The sequence below is a fragment of the Orbicella faveolata genome, unplaced genomic scaffold (genome assembly GCF_042242905.1).
Source record: "Orbicella faveolata isolate gen_17 unplaced genomic scaffold, um_ofav_v1 contig_2, whole genome shotgun sequence".
Lineage (NCBI taxonomy): Eukaryota > Metazoa > Cnidaria > Anthozoa > Scleractinia > Merulinidae > Orbicella > Orbicella faveolata.
In genome coordinates this window covers 25,921,848-25,937,977 of record NW_028301547.1, presented here as the reverse complement: position 1 = coordinate 25,937,977, position 16,130 = coordinate 25,921,848, and the positions used below count along the sequence as shown (strand labels likewise).

Here is a 16,130-nt window from a genome sequence, read left to right as displayed (position 1 = left end):
TCTCCAGGCAACCAAGAATGCAACCACGTTCGCCAGGAAAATAGCACAAAGCTGGTCCTTCATTCCCTTAGTCCTGATTGTCTCAGAGCTGTCGTTAAAAATTGCCAACGGCAAATAAAAAGTTATCGAATCGAAGGCAAATCCTGGACAAAAATGGCGGCGAAACATATTTCGGTTTCCTCGCGTTATTTTCGCGTTAAGTGCATGCTCGTTACCGTTCTCAAATGATTGACAGATTTCTTTACTGGGGCGATCATAGAAACCAGAGAAGCGGCCAGATCGAAGGTAGCTGCCAGCCCCCCCTGGTACAGACACTTCTAGGGTTGAACAGTAACTATTACGCGAGAGTACACCGTTTGAAGAAATTTTGAACCGTTCCTTTTCAAGCTTGACACTAGAACTAATTTTCGCTAGCAGTTTGTAGTTACTACAAAAGAAGGAAACATGGAATGAAGTCAGCAACAGTCCTGTTACAGTCACGACAAAAGCCCAGAAACTGACTACGGACGACAATGTTCTTACACAATGTTTATTTGTAAAAGGTAAAATTTTACACTAATGAACTAACTGGTCGTCTGTCCTAAATAATTACAAAATATTAAAATATACCTAAAATACTCTGAAAGTTACATTTCTAGTAGAAAACTAGATCTGATATATGCCAATTCGAAACTCAACTAGAATTTAAGTACAACTTGATTTTAAAAAAATAAGATTATATAATTGTTAATCTGTTTATAAATGAAAGAATTAAGGACATTTCATGTATTTTTTATCCTACTCCAGTGCTACGATATGAAGAAGACAGAACTTCAAACAGACCCTGCTATGGAGAGTTAACATGCTATTTGTAATTCAGCTGATTCTTTGAGAACGCCTACCACAAACAATTCAACTCTTCATTACAATTAAGTGAACAAAATTTTATTTTGTTCCTATGTCTCTTATGCTAATAAGTAATGTTAATTATTCAAAATTTAGCTATAAAAGACTGCGATGAAATATTTTTTAGAAACATTATAAAAAGGTAAAAAAGCTAAAAAGCTAGACTACGTTTCGACGTTTTCACAACATCATTATCAAGTCAAAAAGTTAAGAAATTACAAGAGAGGAAAATAATTGTGACTATTGATCCAAAACTGTATTGGATAACAGAGCGCATTTTAACCTACCGCTCTGTAATATGAGCCTAATCTTTAACAGGAATTCTTGTTTCATTGCACTTTCAGGGTGCATTTTGAGCCGACCTAACTTGAATTAGGATTTCGCTGGGAGAAACAACTTATTTGTTTTAGTCAACTTGATGCTACAGTTAAAGTACTACTGAATTTCCTCCTGCCGGAGAAACAAAGTTTTCACCAAATTGTACACTAAGCATATACATACAGTATAGCTCGTAAAAAGCGCGCTGTGTATCGATCGCGCCAATCAAATAAAATATTGGTTAACCTTCATTATTTACTGTCTACTTTTAACAAAACATTTCTCTTTCAACGACTTAAAAAATCTACAAGTTTATAACAAGCTTCTGTCTCGAGACTACAATTTGTTAGCAATAGCATGTTTGGGGACAAGTCCCCCTGGACCCGTTCAAGTTCTCGAAAGCTCCGGAAAGCCATTTTTAGCCCATCTATATCTGAAGACGGAGAACTGTATACACCTGAAACATCTTGTATGAAGGGAACTTCTCTTCATATTAAGAATATGTGAATAAGACAGCTCTGTAATCATAAGGTTCGAGATTTTACTATGGGTTTACGGACCCGAAAAGTTTCCGGGGCTTTCGAGAAACGGACCCCAGGCCCCTTTGACACTGGCGCCTACAGTACTCTCACCGTATTACTTGTGTGTACAGACTGTACACTTTAAATACGTTTATCTTAACTCAAGCCTTCTTCAGACACCTGCCCTTTAACTTTAGCTGTTACTATAATCTCTAACCGGGTTAAGGTTATCAGTTTATACTTACTGTGCTCAAGTGCCTCAGCTAAATGTCTTTTTCCTTCATCTGTTATTTCGTGATTGCCACTGAGGTGTAAGCCGTTTAGTGCACAGTTGCTGTTGGACAGGGCTTCAGCTATATGCTTTACCCCTTCATCTGTTACCTCACAGTGCCAGAGGCGTAAGCTGTTTAGTGCACAGTTGCTGTTGGACAGGGCTTCAGCTATATGCTTTACCCCTTCATCTGTTACCTCACAGTACCCGAGGTGTAAGGTGTTTAGTGCACAGTTGCTGTTGGACAGGGCTTCAGCTATATGCTTTACCCCTTCATCTGTTACCTCACAGTACCCGAGGTGTAAGCCGTTTAGTGCACAGTTGCTGTTGGACAGGGCTTCAGCTATATGCTTTACCCCTTCATCTGTTACCTCACAGCAGTCGAGGTATAAGGTGTTTAGTGCACAGTTGCTGTTGGACAGGGCTTCAGCTATATGCTTTACCCCTTCATCTGTTACCTCAAAACCGCTGAGGTCTAAGCTGTTTAGTGCACAGTTGCTGTTGGACAGGGCTTCAGCTATATGCTTTACCCCTTCATCTGTTACCTCACAGTAGTCGAGGTATAAGGTGTTTAGTGCACAGTTGCTGTTGGACAGGGCTTCAGCTATATGCTTTGCTCCTTCATCTGTTACCTTCCAGGAGCTGAGTTGTAAGCTGTTTAGTGCACAGTTGCTGTTGGACAGGGCTTCAGCTATATGCTTTACCTCTTCATCTGTTACCTCACAGCAGTCGAGGTATAAGGTGTTTAGTGCACAGTTGCTGTTGGACAGGGCTTCAGCTATATGCTTTGCTCCTTCATCTGTTACCTTCCAGGAGCTGAGTTGTAAGCTGCTTAGTGCACAGTTGCTGTTGGACAGGGCTTCAGCTATATGCTTTACCCCTTCATCTGTTACCTCACAGTACCCGAGGTGTAAGCTGTTTAGTGCACAGTTGCTGTTGGACAGGGCTTCAGCTATATGCTTTGCTCCTTCATCTGTTACCTTCCAGGAGCTGAGTTGTAAGCTGTTTAGTGCACAGTTGCTGTTGGACAGGGCTTCAGCTATATGCTTTACCCCTTCATCTGTTACCTCACAGCGGTCGAGGTATAAGGTGTTTAGTGCACAGTTGCTGTTGGACAGGGCTTCAGCTATATGCTTTACCCCTTCATCTGTTACCTTATAACGGCTGAAGTGTAAGTTGTCTAGTTTACAATCACTCTCAGTCAGTAGTTTACACAGTACTTCTAAATCTTGGTCCTCATTAGTTGGCCACCAGCTCAATGTTCGTGACCTCAGATCAAAACTCACTGCATCCTCGTCATTATTCCTTCGGTCTCTGCGAATCAGCTCATCCCAAAACAACTTCACCACTTGCCATGCACGTTCCTTGACATGAATAGTACCAAATTCCATCAACATTTTGTCATCCATAGCTTCTGTTAAGTGCTTTACAGAGAGATACTCTTGGACTGTAGAATGAAGTGAAAAAGATAATAAACTTTGACGTCAAAAGGTCCGTAAAATATTATTAAAGGAATGAATTGCGATGTCATTTCATCCAAAAACAATTTGCAAAGCAAGTTCAGTAAGTCAATATAGGTCTTATATATTGTCTAAAAATTCCAATTATTGTTTAATTTTTCCTAATTTTCTCCCCAAATTATAGACAAATTATAACAAATCAAGAAAATGAAAAGATAAAATGTAAATATCAAAATAACCTCAAAAGCAGTTGCACTTCGAAGGGAATACGAGATTTTTAATCAATGCTTGCGTAAACAAAATATGCGTGCTGTGTGACAGCAAAGGCTGTCTGATGATCAGTGCTACTCTTAATCAAAAGCAAGTTAAGGCTTGAACAATTCCCCGATATTCGGTTGTAAAATAACTCTTATCGTATTCTCAAAAAGGCAAAAATCAATAACTCTAGTCAGATAATGTCACAAAATTCGCTGAGAGATTCAAAATGCATGTGACTCAAAATGCGAGATTCGTCATTTCTCACAAATGTCGAATTTTGGGCTACTAACTCGAATGTTTCTGGACTTCAAAATTGCGAGTGCCCAGAACTTTGAATTCTGATATTTTTAGCTTTGCCTCACCATATATGACTGATAACAGTCATCACTCAGTTAGAGGTCCCACTTTTATAAACAATCAGTTTGTTTGGAGGCTATGTCAGCGAAAAGGGCAAAGACGTTTCTTGGAGGATAAGGAAAAAAATCATGACTTTGCTTGTATTTGAGATAAGCAAGCCGGTTTTGATTACGTGGAAAGAAAAAATTATGCATAAACTCTGAAAGAATTAGGTTGTTTGATTAAATGTGCGAATTTTTAGCAAGGATAGCTCGCACCCTCTCCCCCCTCCACCAAAGATAAAAAATAAAACAAGAAATATAGATAGCGAATCTGCCAAAATATAAGCCATTGTCCTTCACTGCATATGTTGCTTGTCTTGTGAAGAAATGAAGGCAATCCATTTTCCACTAAAATTTGAATGGTCGCTTCTTACACGGACATGCTCTTAAAAATTTTGTGATAAAAGTTAAAGAGAGGGTTTCACGGTTCGGCGCATGTCTGTATCATTTATTCGCCTGTGAACGCTTTTTGGCACAGGCCCAGATTCTCCTTGTTTATGAGCCAATCGTAAGCAAATTACCTAATTTCGCATGCAAATAGCCGTAAAATCATCGACCGTAGGATAAATCGTACGGGTCAACACTAAATTCAACTGTCGACAGCGTCGGTAAAATCTACTGAAATCTTCTAAGAATTTTGGTCATCTGTCGTTCGACCACGTTTAACTATAGCATGTGATTACTGATCTACATCTGAGTGGGGTTTTAAAGCGATAACATAGATAAGAAGCGAACAAAAGTATTTTGATTTAGAGACATGCAGCGAACCGAGAAACTCTCCCTTCAATGCTATAGCCGAACGACGTTCCGACCACTCAAAGGTCATTTTCCAGTTCGGTAGAAGAATACAATTACATGCATAAATATATGGTTAAAAACGCTAAAATATGTATAAAAGTTAAAAAAGCCTAATGCGCATGTAATTTTATTCTTCTACCGAACTTGAAAATGACCGTTGAACGGTCGAAACGTCGTTCCCTTATAGCGTTAATTTTTATCACAAAATGCTCTTTACTGTCAGAAATAAAAAATAACCCTGACTTTCTTATTGCAGGGCACGTCTGAAATTATGGTTAGCACCCTAAACTCTGGATTGAGTGGTTCGGGTTCAACCACCGGCCAGGGTTGTTGTGGGGTGATCTTGGGCAAGATTCTTTATGCTCACATTGCCTCTCCAAACAGGATTATAAAATAGGCACCGCCAAATAGTTGTTATTGCAGTTGTCTTCGGTGTGACCTACAAAGGAAGCGAAGGCCAGTTCTGCTTTCTTTGACTTTTTCGCCCATAGGGTTTTATATCCGAGGAGGCTTATAACCGGAATAAAAAAAACCGTTTCGAAACCAGCTAAAGCTGCAAATGTTCAAAATTCAAACTATGCCTCCAAGCACGAGGCTATCCGAAAACAATAATAATAAAAACATCTCTGCCAGGGGTCCATTGTGCCTCAAGAAAATCGGCACGCAAGCAAGAAGAAAAAAATTAAGAGATGATATTGCCTTTTGTCACCACATACCGCCCTGCAGTGCAAAATCTCAAACAAATAGTGATGGAAAACTGGTATTTACTGCTAAATACCATTTAGAAGAATTCTCCTATCATATCATACAAACGAGGAAAATTCCTCAAAGACACTCGTTAAAAAAAAAAAAGAAAAATGTAATTTGGAGGCTATCATGCGACGCGACCACGAAACCAACGATTTGAGCAGACAAAACCAATTTTTGACTGGACATTGTCCGTTGACCGGCATTAAAAATTTCCTCAAACTTCATCCAGTTGGTAATCATGTTATGTATATTAGAAAAATGCAATAAAAAAAATAGTGGTCACCGTGCTCGTTTTAGCACACCTTGGATGGTCCCGACCGACGAGGTTGTCATTACTTAACCTCAGTTAGTAGAAAGGGGCACTACAAATTCTAAAAAAAGCACTTATTGGATTAATTTATTAGAGATGTTAAACAAAATAGACTCTGAACTTACATTTTAAACCATGTTAGTTAAACTGGAGGTATGATTATATTGCAAACTTAAGAATTCTCTTCGTGCGCACATACCCAGCACTGCCGGAAGACGAGTTCTTTACAGCATCAAAATCAAAATTATATTTTTAAGAAGAATTTTAACCTTTTCTTGAAATCGAGATCTATTGTATATAACCTTGTGTAATTTAAATTCATGCAGTCACCATGCTCGTTTAAGAGAAAACGAGCATAAATTTCGCTGTCGAGCTTAGCTTGAGGGAAATCTCTTACATTGTGTACGCGCGCGCGCTCATGTGCACGCGCTAATGTTGCGAAAATCGAGCGCAGTAAGGACGCGAATTCAATTTTTAGCACAATTGCTATCATGGATAGTAGAAGACTGGATTGGAAACATATATCACGTGGGTAGATTTCTCATCTCTGATTGGTTGTTTATTGCTTCAAGATGGCGTCTGATGTTTCCATCATAGAGGAAATTTGTGACGAAAACATGTCGAATATGTGGCGCAAGACAGCCAAAATATAGGGTTTGTTGTCCTTCATCTCTTCTTTTTCTCCGGTTCTAGTGGCAGTTCAAGTTTTGACGTATATTTTTTCTCTTTGTTTGCTGTTTCACGGGGATGACGACCCTGCAAAGCCACAGATGAACTTTCAAGGTAAGCACTTGTTACTGCTCATTGGTATTATTTTTGGTTGTTTCTGAGAAAATCTAGTCCCAAAAAGTGAGCTCGCCAGAGCCATATTCCCTATGTTTGACGACTGTTTTGGGACTCGTATATTGAAAACGTCCTTGGTTATTTCTGTTCAAATCTACGATAGAATGATTGTATAAAGATGAAATTGTGGTTTAGGCATAATTACAACAATGTAAGAAGTAAATTTACAACCTTAAATTTCGTTTGAAAATGAAGAAATTAAGAGCGTCAAGAGGGTCAGTTGCGTGCATGGTGGGTCCAACATTACGTTGGAGAAGGTTGCACTTGATAAGGTTTACCTCTAAAGAACCTGTGAAGCTTTTATTTACAATAATTATAGTAATGATCATAATAATAGTTATCCTTAACGATAATAAAAACTAGTTAATAAAGTAACCTAATACAGACTAATAAATTGGGGACACTATAATTGACGGTAAAGTTGACAGTTTCTTGTGATAATACATTGTTCGTGGCCAGTCCTATGCAGCTCGTTTCGTCCCGGCCAAGGGACTCATCAGAGACCTTTCCGCTTGGCAAAGTCTCGTTCGCTAACAAAATGATGACAGCAATCTCGCCTTATATCGCATAAGGATTCCTGACCGCACAAATTCACGAGTGAAAATTGACAATAAAGTTGACACTCACTTGTGATAATACATTGTTCGCGGCTAGTCTTACGCAGCTCGTTTCGTCCCGGCCAAGGGACTCATCAAGACCTTTCTGCTTGGCAAACTCGTTGGGAATCACACCCATAATTAAAAAGTAATTAAAAATGGGCTTTTGTAAATTGAAGAATACAACAAAAAAACACTGCAAACAGTAGCATTTGCATTAGAATGCATGTTCAAAAACAAATATCCAAAATCTTGGTGCAAATTTTTTGCTTTGTTGCTATTATTCTCCTTGGCTCTAATGTGTCCACTCCTCTGTTTTCTTTTCATTTTATGTCACTCTTGTCACAGATCCTTGTGTCAAGGATTAGCTTGATAGTCCTGTCCGTGTGTATAAAAGTTAAAATTGTACACTATTTACATTTTCAGCTGAAACGGGGACAGTAGGAAGGAAAAGAAAATACTCTCATTGGAAGTACGTTAACAGTCAACCTACGGGCAACAGTCGAACCCAAAGCACACCAGTTTTACCTTCATGTTGCCTACCCATTATATACCAGTTTCCACTTTGTCACCTTCCTCCTGCTGTTCTACACCAGTCTTCCCTTTACAATTACACTCAAGTTTTCTCAGTTTTGTCAGAAAGTAATGCTTTTAAAAACAGTTGGAATTTAATCAAGCACTCTGAACTTTTCCTCATGTTATGCACATTTATTACCAGAGTCAACAATGTTCCACAAAAGACCTTCATGATCATTAACTGATTAGTCTATTGTTCACTAAAGGCATTGTCACTCTTACATTGTTGTATATTGTAGCTACAATAGTGATACGTTATTTTATTGATAACTACATGTAACTGCTTGTATGTACTGTAACTTGAACTAAGGATGTTCAATAAAATGTGTCTCCATGGAAACCGTAAGTGTTCTCCACCTGTTCAGGTGTTTGGTCAGTAAATTCAAAACTATTTTATAGGACAAGAGTTTTTTCTTTAGTATACATATGTCTTTGTATCGAAAAATCAGGTGTCCCTGATGTGTTTTCTGAGAGCCTGCTTAAAACAGCCAGCCAGATAAACTGGACACTCTGCCTTCTTTATTTTTATGAATTTTTAAAAACACTCAAAGAAAGTGACATAAGGTGTTTGATAATAATACAAATGTATTAAAGGAGGATTACACAATAAAAAACTCAAATCTTAAATTTTTTGGCTTAAAGTGGGATGCAAGTGTTTCCTCAGGAAATATGAGAAGCAACAGTTGTGCTGTTAATTTGGTTTTTTGCATGCGCAAGTGCATTCTTACTGTAAAATGTTACACACCAAATAAAATTAATGACATTGCACCTTGCCTTTTTACCTACAAGAAGAAATTGATTGAAACTGTCTTCGCATCGATTAAATCCATCACAAAAATGTGAATTTATACACTGTTTAGCTTAGCTCTGAAATGCTGTTTCCTCAGGGGTCTGCATAGAAACTTTTCGCCTGAGTCCGCAATGATCTTTATCTATAATACTGAAGTTGTTTTTTAAGTATGACAGATTTCTTTCTTGTAAAACATTAAATTAAAAAGCTGGTAACTTGTAGCGAATTTTTGCAAGAGAAAATTATCGATTACTTATCGATATTAATAATGTTAATGGCGCTGGAGAATTACTCATCGATGTTAACCCTTTGAATACCAATTACGCATATTCGTAATTAATGGTCGTGCTCTTTGTGCCACTTGTGACGTCATCAATTTAAATGCCATCAGATATTCTTGATAAGCAGATAGTAGTACTAGGCTAGGCCTTTCCCTAAAATGGTCAGGTTTAGATATCGACGATACTCCGACGTTGCAAATCGAAAAACAACATTATCAGTGAGAAACAACGTTCTCAGTTTTGGTGCAAAAACGGTGGTAAAATGGTCCACTATGCCTATGATTGATCAAGGTCCATTTCTAAGCTTCGCCCATAATTAACATCCAACTTTTCACGGCAGCCAGAAAGAACATGCAATGCAAAAGGTAGCCAGAGTAAAAGGGCCGAGAAAAAAGAAAGGAAAGGGGCAACAAACAAAATTTAGAACGATTAATGGCAAAAAAAGTCCAAATTTTGGCTTATGCGCATGCCTAGAATTGAAATATTGCTCAATTTTGTCCGTAATCTTCGAAAAATCTCTCCTTTTGGTAAAAAAACAACAACAAAAGAGGTTTCTTAGCAAAACTTAGGCTTATTTAGCGTCATTGCAGCCAAAAAACCTGACTAAACGGTTAAAAACGGTATTTTTGGCGAAAATTTGGTATTCAAAGGGTTAATGGCGCTGGAGGAGATCAGAGCTTTTCTCGTGTTGTCCTTTGCGTGTAACTCAGCAGAACTTTGCGCCCAGCTGCATTTTTTTACTTCCAATTTTCTTTCCTCTATGCTACTTTTTAGGTAGGACCACTTCCTCACCCGAAAATAGAGCAGGTTTACGAAGAGTTTTAAAAGTAAGCTTAAATTGCTGTCTTCCGATGGAAGCGCTGACGAAAAAGGGCAGGTTGACTTCAGTAAAGAAGAATTGTCGTCTTCTAAAGACTCTAAAAGTTCTGCCAAATCATCTTCGTCCCATTCCTCAAAAAAAATCTTCAATATCCATAGTTTGGTCACTTTACTGTGCAGTGTAAACAAAGTTGCTGCAAAGATGTCGCTTGCGACAGTGACGTTCACCATGTTGGAACCGGTGACGCGAGCTAGTTTCCAATCCAGTCTTCTACTATCCATGTTGCTACTTATCTCGCAATCTGATTAGCTAATTTGCCGCTGTCGATAAGAGTCCAGACAACACTGCTCGCATTAATGTGTCACGCAATGCCTTTTTCAGCTCGTGCTCTGAAAAAACATTTCCTTTGACGTTGATATTGTGGTAAAAAACAAATCGAAATGAGGTTTAGCGTGGTATGTACCCTTATCGACAACGATATGCGTCATCACAGTGGTCAAAATTTGTTGTGGACTTACTCGGCTGCGCCTCATGAGTCCACAACATTTTGACCACTGTGATGATGCATATCGTTGTCGATAAGAGTACAGACCACGCTAAACCACATTTCGATTTGTTAATTTTACAATAACTGTCTAATTTCTCGCGCGCTGATTGGCTCATTTTTATCACCACTAAGAGTACAGACGGATAAAATTTTAATTTATGCAAGCTTTTAACAGTTCAACTTTCAGCTGTCAAACTGTCAACTTTTTAACCAATGGGATTTTAGTGACTTTTTCAGTAGCCAATCAAAAAGCGAGAAAAGCTATTGACAATGTTCGCGTCATTTTGAATAAAATCCTCTAATCTTTGTTTACGGCAAGTTTACGGCGTCTTTTCCCTCATTTATTCCCGGCATTTGACCATTTTGGGGTCTTGTTATCGTAAAAAACAAATTGACGTCAGTTTTTTTAAAGCGTCTGTCCTCTTATTGATGATAAATTGCGTCATAACATCGTCAAAGTGATTGTGGAACCACGAGCCGCAGGCGCAAGTTATAATCAATAAGAGGAGAGACGCATAAAAAGCTGACATCAATTTGTTAAACTGAGGAATCACCTTAAAGAAACATATAATCCAGTATACTGTTAAATCAGTAAACGACAACTGCACCTTGCTCTGACGTCTTCTGCAATGCACTGCTTCTTGCCCATTTTGCATCTCCTTGGAGCTCGCTACCCGAACTTGAGACGGTGTGTCGATCTCCAGTTGTGCCACCTTCTTGTGAGTATTTTTCTTCTTCGGTGTCTGGTTGCTCCTCTGGAGTTGCACTTTTGAGCCTTCTTTTAATTGATATATGTTCCCAGGTGGAAGGAGGCTCGTCTAAAACACTATCACGCGTTCTTGCAAGTCCTGTAAAGAAAGCAAGGAGGTATGCTTTCAGAGCTAAGTAAAAACTACATGTACATGCACATTTACTGCTTGTATGAACAAAGGAATGGGGTATGAAAGTTAAAAAAGGTTAAGTGGATAACAAGTGAGAGGAAGAATGGGTCATGGAAAGAACGTAGGAAAACGGGCGTTCCATCAGGGTCGGAGGCTTCAATGAGCAACAGTAGTTTTGAAAACTTCCACACCGTTCTGTCTCAAAGACTGCACAGACCACAGCATCTGCACAACATTAGATTTGGGGGCTGCCCGGGGGTAACAGAGAATCATCACTAGATTTGTTTAAAATAGAAGGACGGATTAAATAACTTTAGGAAGTCATTTTAAAAAAGAATCTGAGCTAGACTGCGAAGAGCTTTTGCTCGAAAATCCGTGGGGAAAAACGCAAAACAAGTGAATGTGCAAGTGTGAAGGCGAGCGTGGCATACGAGCGGTGAAGCCGCAAACTCCGTGTAGCGCGGGCGTTGGAAGACGAGCGATACTTGCGGTTCGCGGCTTCAAATTTCAAACTCGCACGCTCACGGCCGCTCACTTGTGTTGCGTTCTTCTCTGCGTTCTTCCCCACGGATTTTCGAGCAAAAAAAGAGACTGTTCACAGTCTACCACTGTCGCTTATTGTTGTCATGTTTCTTGTCCAGAATTTTGATAATACATATTTGGAGTTTTTAACTGGAGCAAACTATGAACCTCTCGATATTGTAAGCTCAAGCAGAGTGGCGACATTGCCTGATTTGTGTTTCAAAAACAGTTGCTGTAATACTATGATTATTCACCTTCAAACAAACTTTGTGAGAAGTCTCAAGACAACTGTTGGAGAAATCTTTTGAGGACGGGTTGAAAAATATGCCAGTTTTTCGTTCCGAAATTCAAGAAACAACAAGTACTGATACAATGGAAGGGGGAAGGCTTGGTGACTGGCAACGTCAACACGTTAATGAACTGAAAAAGACGATTTTAAGGCCCAGCTCAGCCCCTAAGAGAGCTCGGTCACAGACTGAAAGAGCACATTGAGTTAACAACTAAATAAAAGAACTGCAATTCCAGACAGTGAGACCAGGCAGAAAACAAGTTTTGCAATAACTGATGTTTGATTGATGTTAAACTGAAAGAAATTGTGCTGACACCAGAACAACTGAATAATGTAGCAACGATCAGTGTTAGTCATTCAATGAAACGAGCTACTAGTAAGCAAATAAGCGTCAAAAGAAGGTAAAGCTGCCTCTGCAACTCCTGTTACCGGGCTGCGCTACAACTGAGAAATACGTCGTGCATTATATTGGTTATAAGGATTTGGCATGGTTTGATCAGTCACAGTGACCTAAGAATGTATTGAAAGAAATAATGGCAGATGCTAAGCGGAGATATGTTTATCATTACAGGGCTGTCATTAAGGGCCGTAACCCGTAACACCTGTTACGGCTGAGTTCACTCGATGTTACGGGTGAAGATGTCGATTGATGGTACGAACATGCTACACTTACCTAATTTATTTTTAAACATTTACCTGTTGAAATAAATATAACTGTTTCTTGGTGTCTTGCCTCCTTGGTTCTACTATTTATATTTTACTCTGGAGATGAATTTTCAGTTTGCTTAATCGCCGTGAATTACATTCAGACACCATTTTAAGCAGCAAAACTTATTACGCAATGCGCTGCTCCTACCTTTTGAGAAATTCCGCCGACCGATGTAGTGTTGTCCAGGCTGATCGATCGTGTTTGGTCCCGCGCGTGTGTAGAGAAAGTTATGTTTTAATATGAATAAGAGAAAAGAACCCGCGTCAAAACAGCCTGAGATCGACAGATTTTTTTTCTAAATCCCAACGGACCGATGGAAATGAGGAAGCTCACAAAACAGCCGGTCGAGGCGGTCGACAAATACCAGCGATCACAGCTTCAAGTACTGCGAGTACTTCAGCCGCACGGGGGCAACCTGTAGAACCGAGTATTATGCTACAAAGAGTGGAAGAAAAATTTCCCGAGTCTAGAAATGGTAAAGCATTTCATTCTTATTACCACTGTAACGGAAAGAGATGTTCAATCCAGCTTATTTGAGCTCCTCTAACGGTAAGATAGCTTGGTAATGTAGAGATGTTATTATAATTTTTATTTCCAGTCCCGTGTTTTGCATTTGACCATAATAACGAATAATTATAACTGTTAGCAGATATCAAACCATATTGCTGATTATGGACTGTCATTTATTTTTTTATTAAACAAGGAACACTCAAGTCTGTTGGAGATATTTTGTAACTTTATTCATTTGATCTCTGTAAATTAAGGTGCATGAATTTGAAATTATGCACTGTGAAAAACAAACAGTACTAAAATAAGGACCACTTGCATAGGTTGGTGCAACAAAGATGTTATTTCACTATTTGCTGATGATGTACTATAACATATTATCACTCTGTTTCATCAGCATTTTTGATTAGGAAAGTTGCCATTTTCATGCCCTAAAAAGCAGAAAAATGCATTTCCAGGGGTTTCATGTTCAAAAAATTTCTGGGGGGCATGCCCCCAGACCTCTCTAGATGCTCAGGCCCTTTCGGACCTTCGGAACGTGGCCGTCGGGCACGTATTTCACTGCTACGGCTGATAACTTACATGCAACGGCTGCTTCAAAACTTAATGACAGCCCTGAATAATTATATCGGTCAGTAAGACAAGCTATAATCAAAAACAAAAACACTAGCAGACTGGGTGCCTGAGTGTTTACTGAATATAAAATAATGAGACAGTACCTTCAATGTATATGTCCATCTCGTGAGTAAAGTAAGTCAAATGATCTTGTAATTCTCTAGGTGAGCTGACATTAAACATCTTCAATCCCGTTTTGATTATCTGATACAGCGCATCTTTCCAACTTCTAAATCGGGGAACTTCTCTAGTAGAACGACTTGACTCTATGATGATGGATGGTGATGATGCATGAGATGAAAAACCTAAAATAAAAGATCATAAACAAGGCAATTACTGTAGCATCCAAAACATTTCTTCAGCAGCAAAGTCTGTTCTGAGTCAAAACATAATCATCATCAAAGTATTCTAAATGACTGTAATAACTGCCCCTCTGCTCCTCTATCCCACCAAACAACTTCATTTATCTCAAATAATTTTAGCTCAAACAAGAAAAAGAAACCATGGCCACATTTATTAATGTGTTTTCCATAAAAATGTTAGCATTGATACTTTCCATGGAAGTTATAGCAGAGATAATTTCTTGCAAGACTATGTTGGCTTTTGCAATTCTTTTACCATGTTCTGGTTCAGTAATTCCTTCGAAAAGACATGAAGTGGCCTAATGTTTAGTGCATCAGATTCTGCATCTAGAGGTATACAAGTATATGTATGCTTCAAGCCCTGGCTGTCGTGTTTGACCAAGATGGATAGAATATATGCTGGAAACATTTGCAGTATCACACCCCTTATTTGACTTCTTGCAAAAGTGAGCATTATGAAAGCATGGTAAGTGATTTTAAGCACAATTTAAGATTATCATAGTTAGGAGGAAAACTGGTAGTAAAATGAACTATTTCAATAACGTTAAAATAGAGATAATATATCTGAAGTAACAACAGTAATAAAAGTTATCCTTGATTTAAAAGGCTACAGCATATTGACAAAATTCCTTCATGGAATACTGTAACGAGCGCGGACGACAACTTTCACTCCAACAGTTCAACTGCCAAGGGTTTAATCAATCGGCTCAGTTCAGGCACCTTTTGTTAGCTTGTGCAATCATTACATCTGTTCATTGTAGACCCTGTTTACAGGGTGTACTGGCCTGGACAAAACATGCTATTACATATTTGTTTTATCTTTTCTTTAAATGATCTCCCAGGATTTTCATTAACACAAAAAATAAACAGTACTGAATTAAGTCTCTAAATAGCTCAATAGGTGTTTTATGAGGCACGTTTACCAACACATTTGCCCGACTGACGAGTAAGAAAAAAAAAAAAACACTGAAACAGCTCACAATATTACATATATAATTCATTAACTCATATCCAGGTACCTGAATCAGGACTGATATCATCCCTTCCTTTCAAAAACCTTTTTCCAGTGAACTGGGTTGTATTTTCCACAGATAAAGATGCAGGTTCAGTTCCAAACTGATCTATAAAAATAAAGAGAGACTTTCTGCAGAGTTCCTACGATTTTTAGTTGAGTAAGGTTTGAAGGAAGTTTGGTAACCAGGTTTTAACATTAAAATCGTGTTGGTGTCACTGGCAACTGGCACCTTTTCCAGTGTTAACTTGTCGTTCTTCCCACGTACCACCCCAGGGTGGAACCATCGACCCTGGTATATTCAGAATGCAACGTACTTCTGCTGGTCGAGTGCTTCAAAGCCTCCCTTATGCGGGACATAGACACGAATGACTTAATATATAAACATCACCACTACATGTATGATAAGTAACTGCTGACCGTGTCTCTAATAATAATAATAATCGATATTTAAACAGGGTGACCCCTTCAGTCGCAGGACTGGTATCAACGGGGGCCCTGTATAACGTAAAATAAAAAGAGCATGTATAAATAATATATATCTATAAAAAAACTAACTACTTTAAAAGATACGCTGAAATGTTTAAAAAATTAAAAAGCTTAAAAAGGTAATAGCGTTCTCATAAAAATTGGATATCGAATTGAAAATGTTCTAAAAAATAACCTAAGAAAAAAAATCGGAGATAGCCTTGAAACGTTCGTTAGGTGGCAAAATCTTTATGTTCGTTGGAAGGCTATTAAATGTGCATGCACCATGATAATAAAAAGACTTTTTAGCGACATCTAAATGAAATTTGGGAAGTATAATGTC

The 16,130-nt window shown here is 38.5% G+C and overlaps 1 protein-coding gene across 3 annotated transcripts in view; it reads right to left on the bottom strand.

The window, feature by feature from the left end:
• Positions 1-515: 515 nt before the first annotated feature.
• Positions 516-16,130, bottom strand: part of LOC110060229 (uncharacterized) — a 79,735-nt gene continuing 64,120 nt past the window's right edge. For all 3 annotated transcript variants that reach the window (XM_089290529.1, XM_089290528.1, XM_089290530.1), the window contains 4 exons: positions 15,327-15,428; positions 14,050-14,250; positions 11,031-11,270; positions 516-3,442 (listed from right to left, as the gene is read on the bottom strand). In XM_089290529.1, coding sequence (XP_089146655.1) covers positions 1,881-3,442; positions 11,031-11,270; positions 14,050-14,250; positions 15,327-15,428 — 2,105 coding nt within the window. In that variant the 3' untranslated portion in view covers positions 516-1,880. The remainder of the gene's footprint in view (positions 3,443-11,030; positions 11,271-14,049; positions 14,251-15,326; positions 15,429-16,130) is intronic.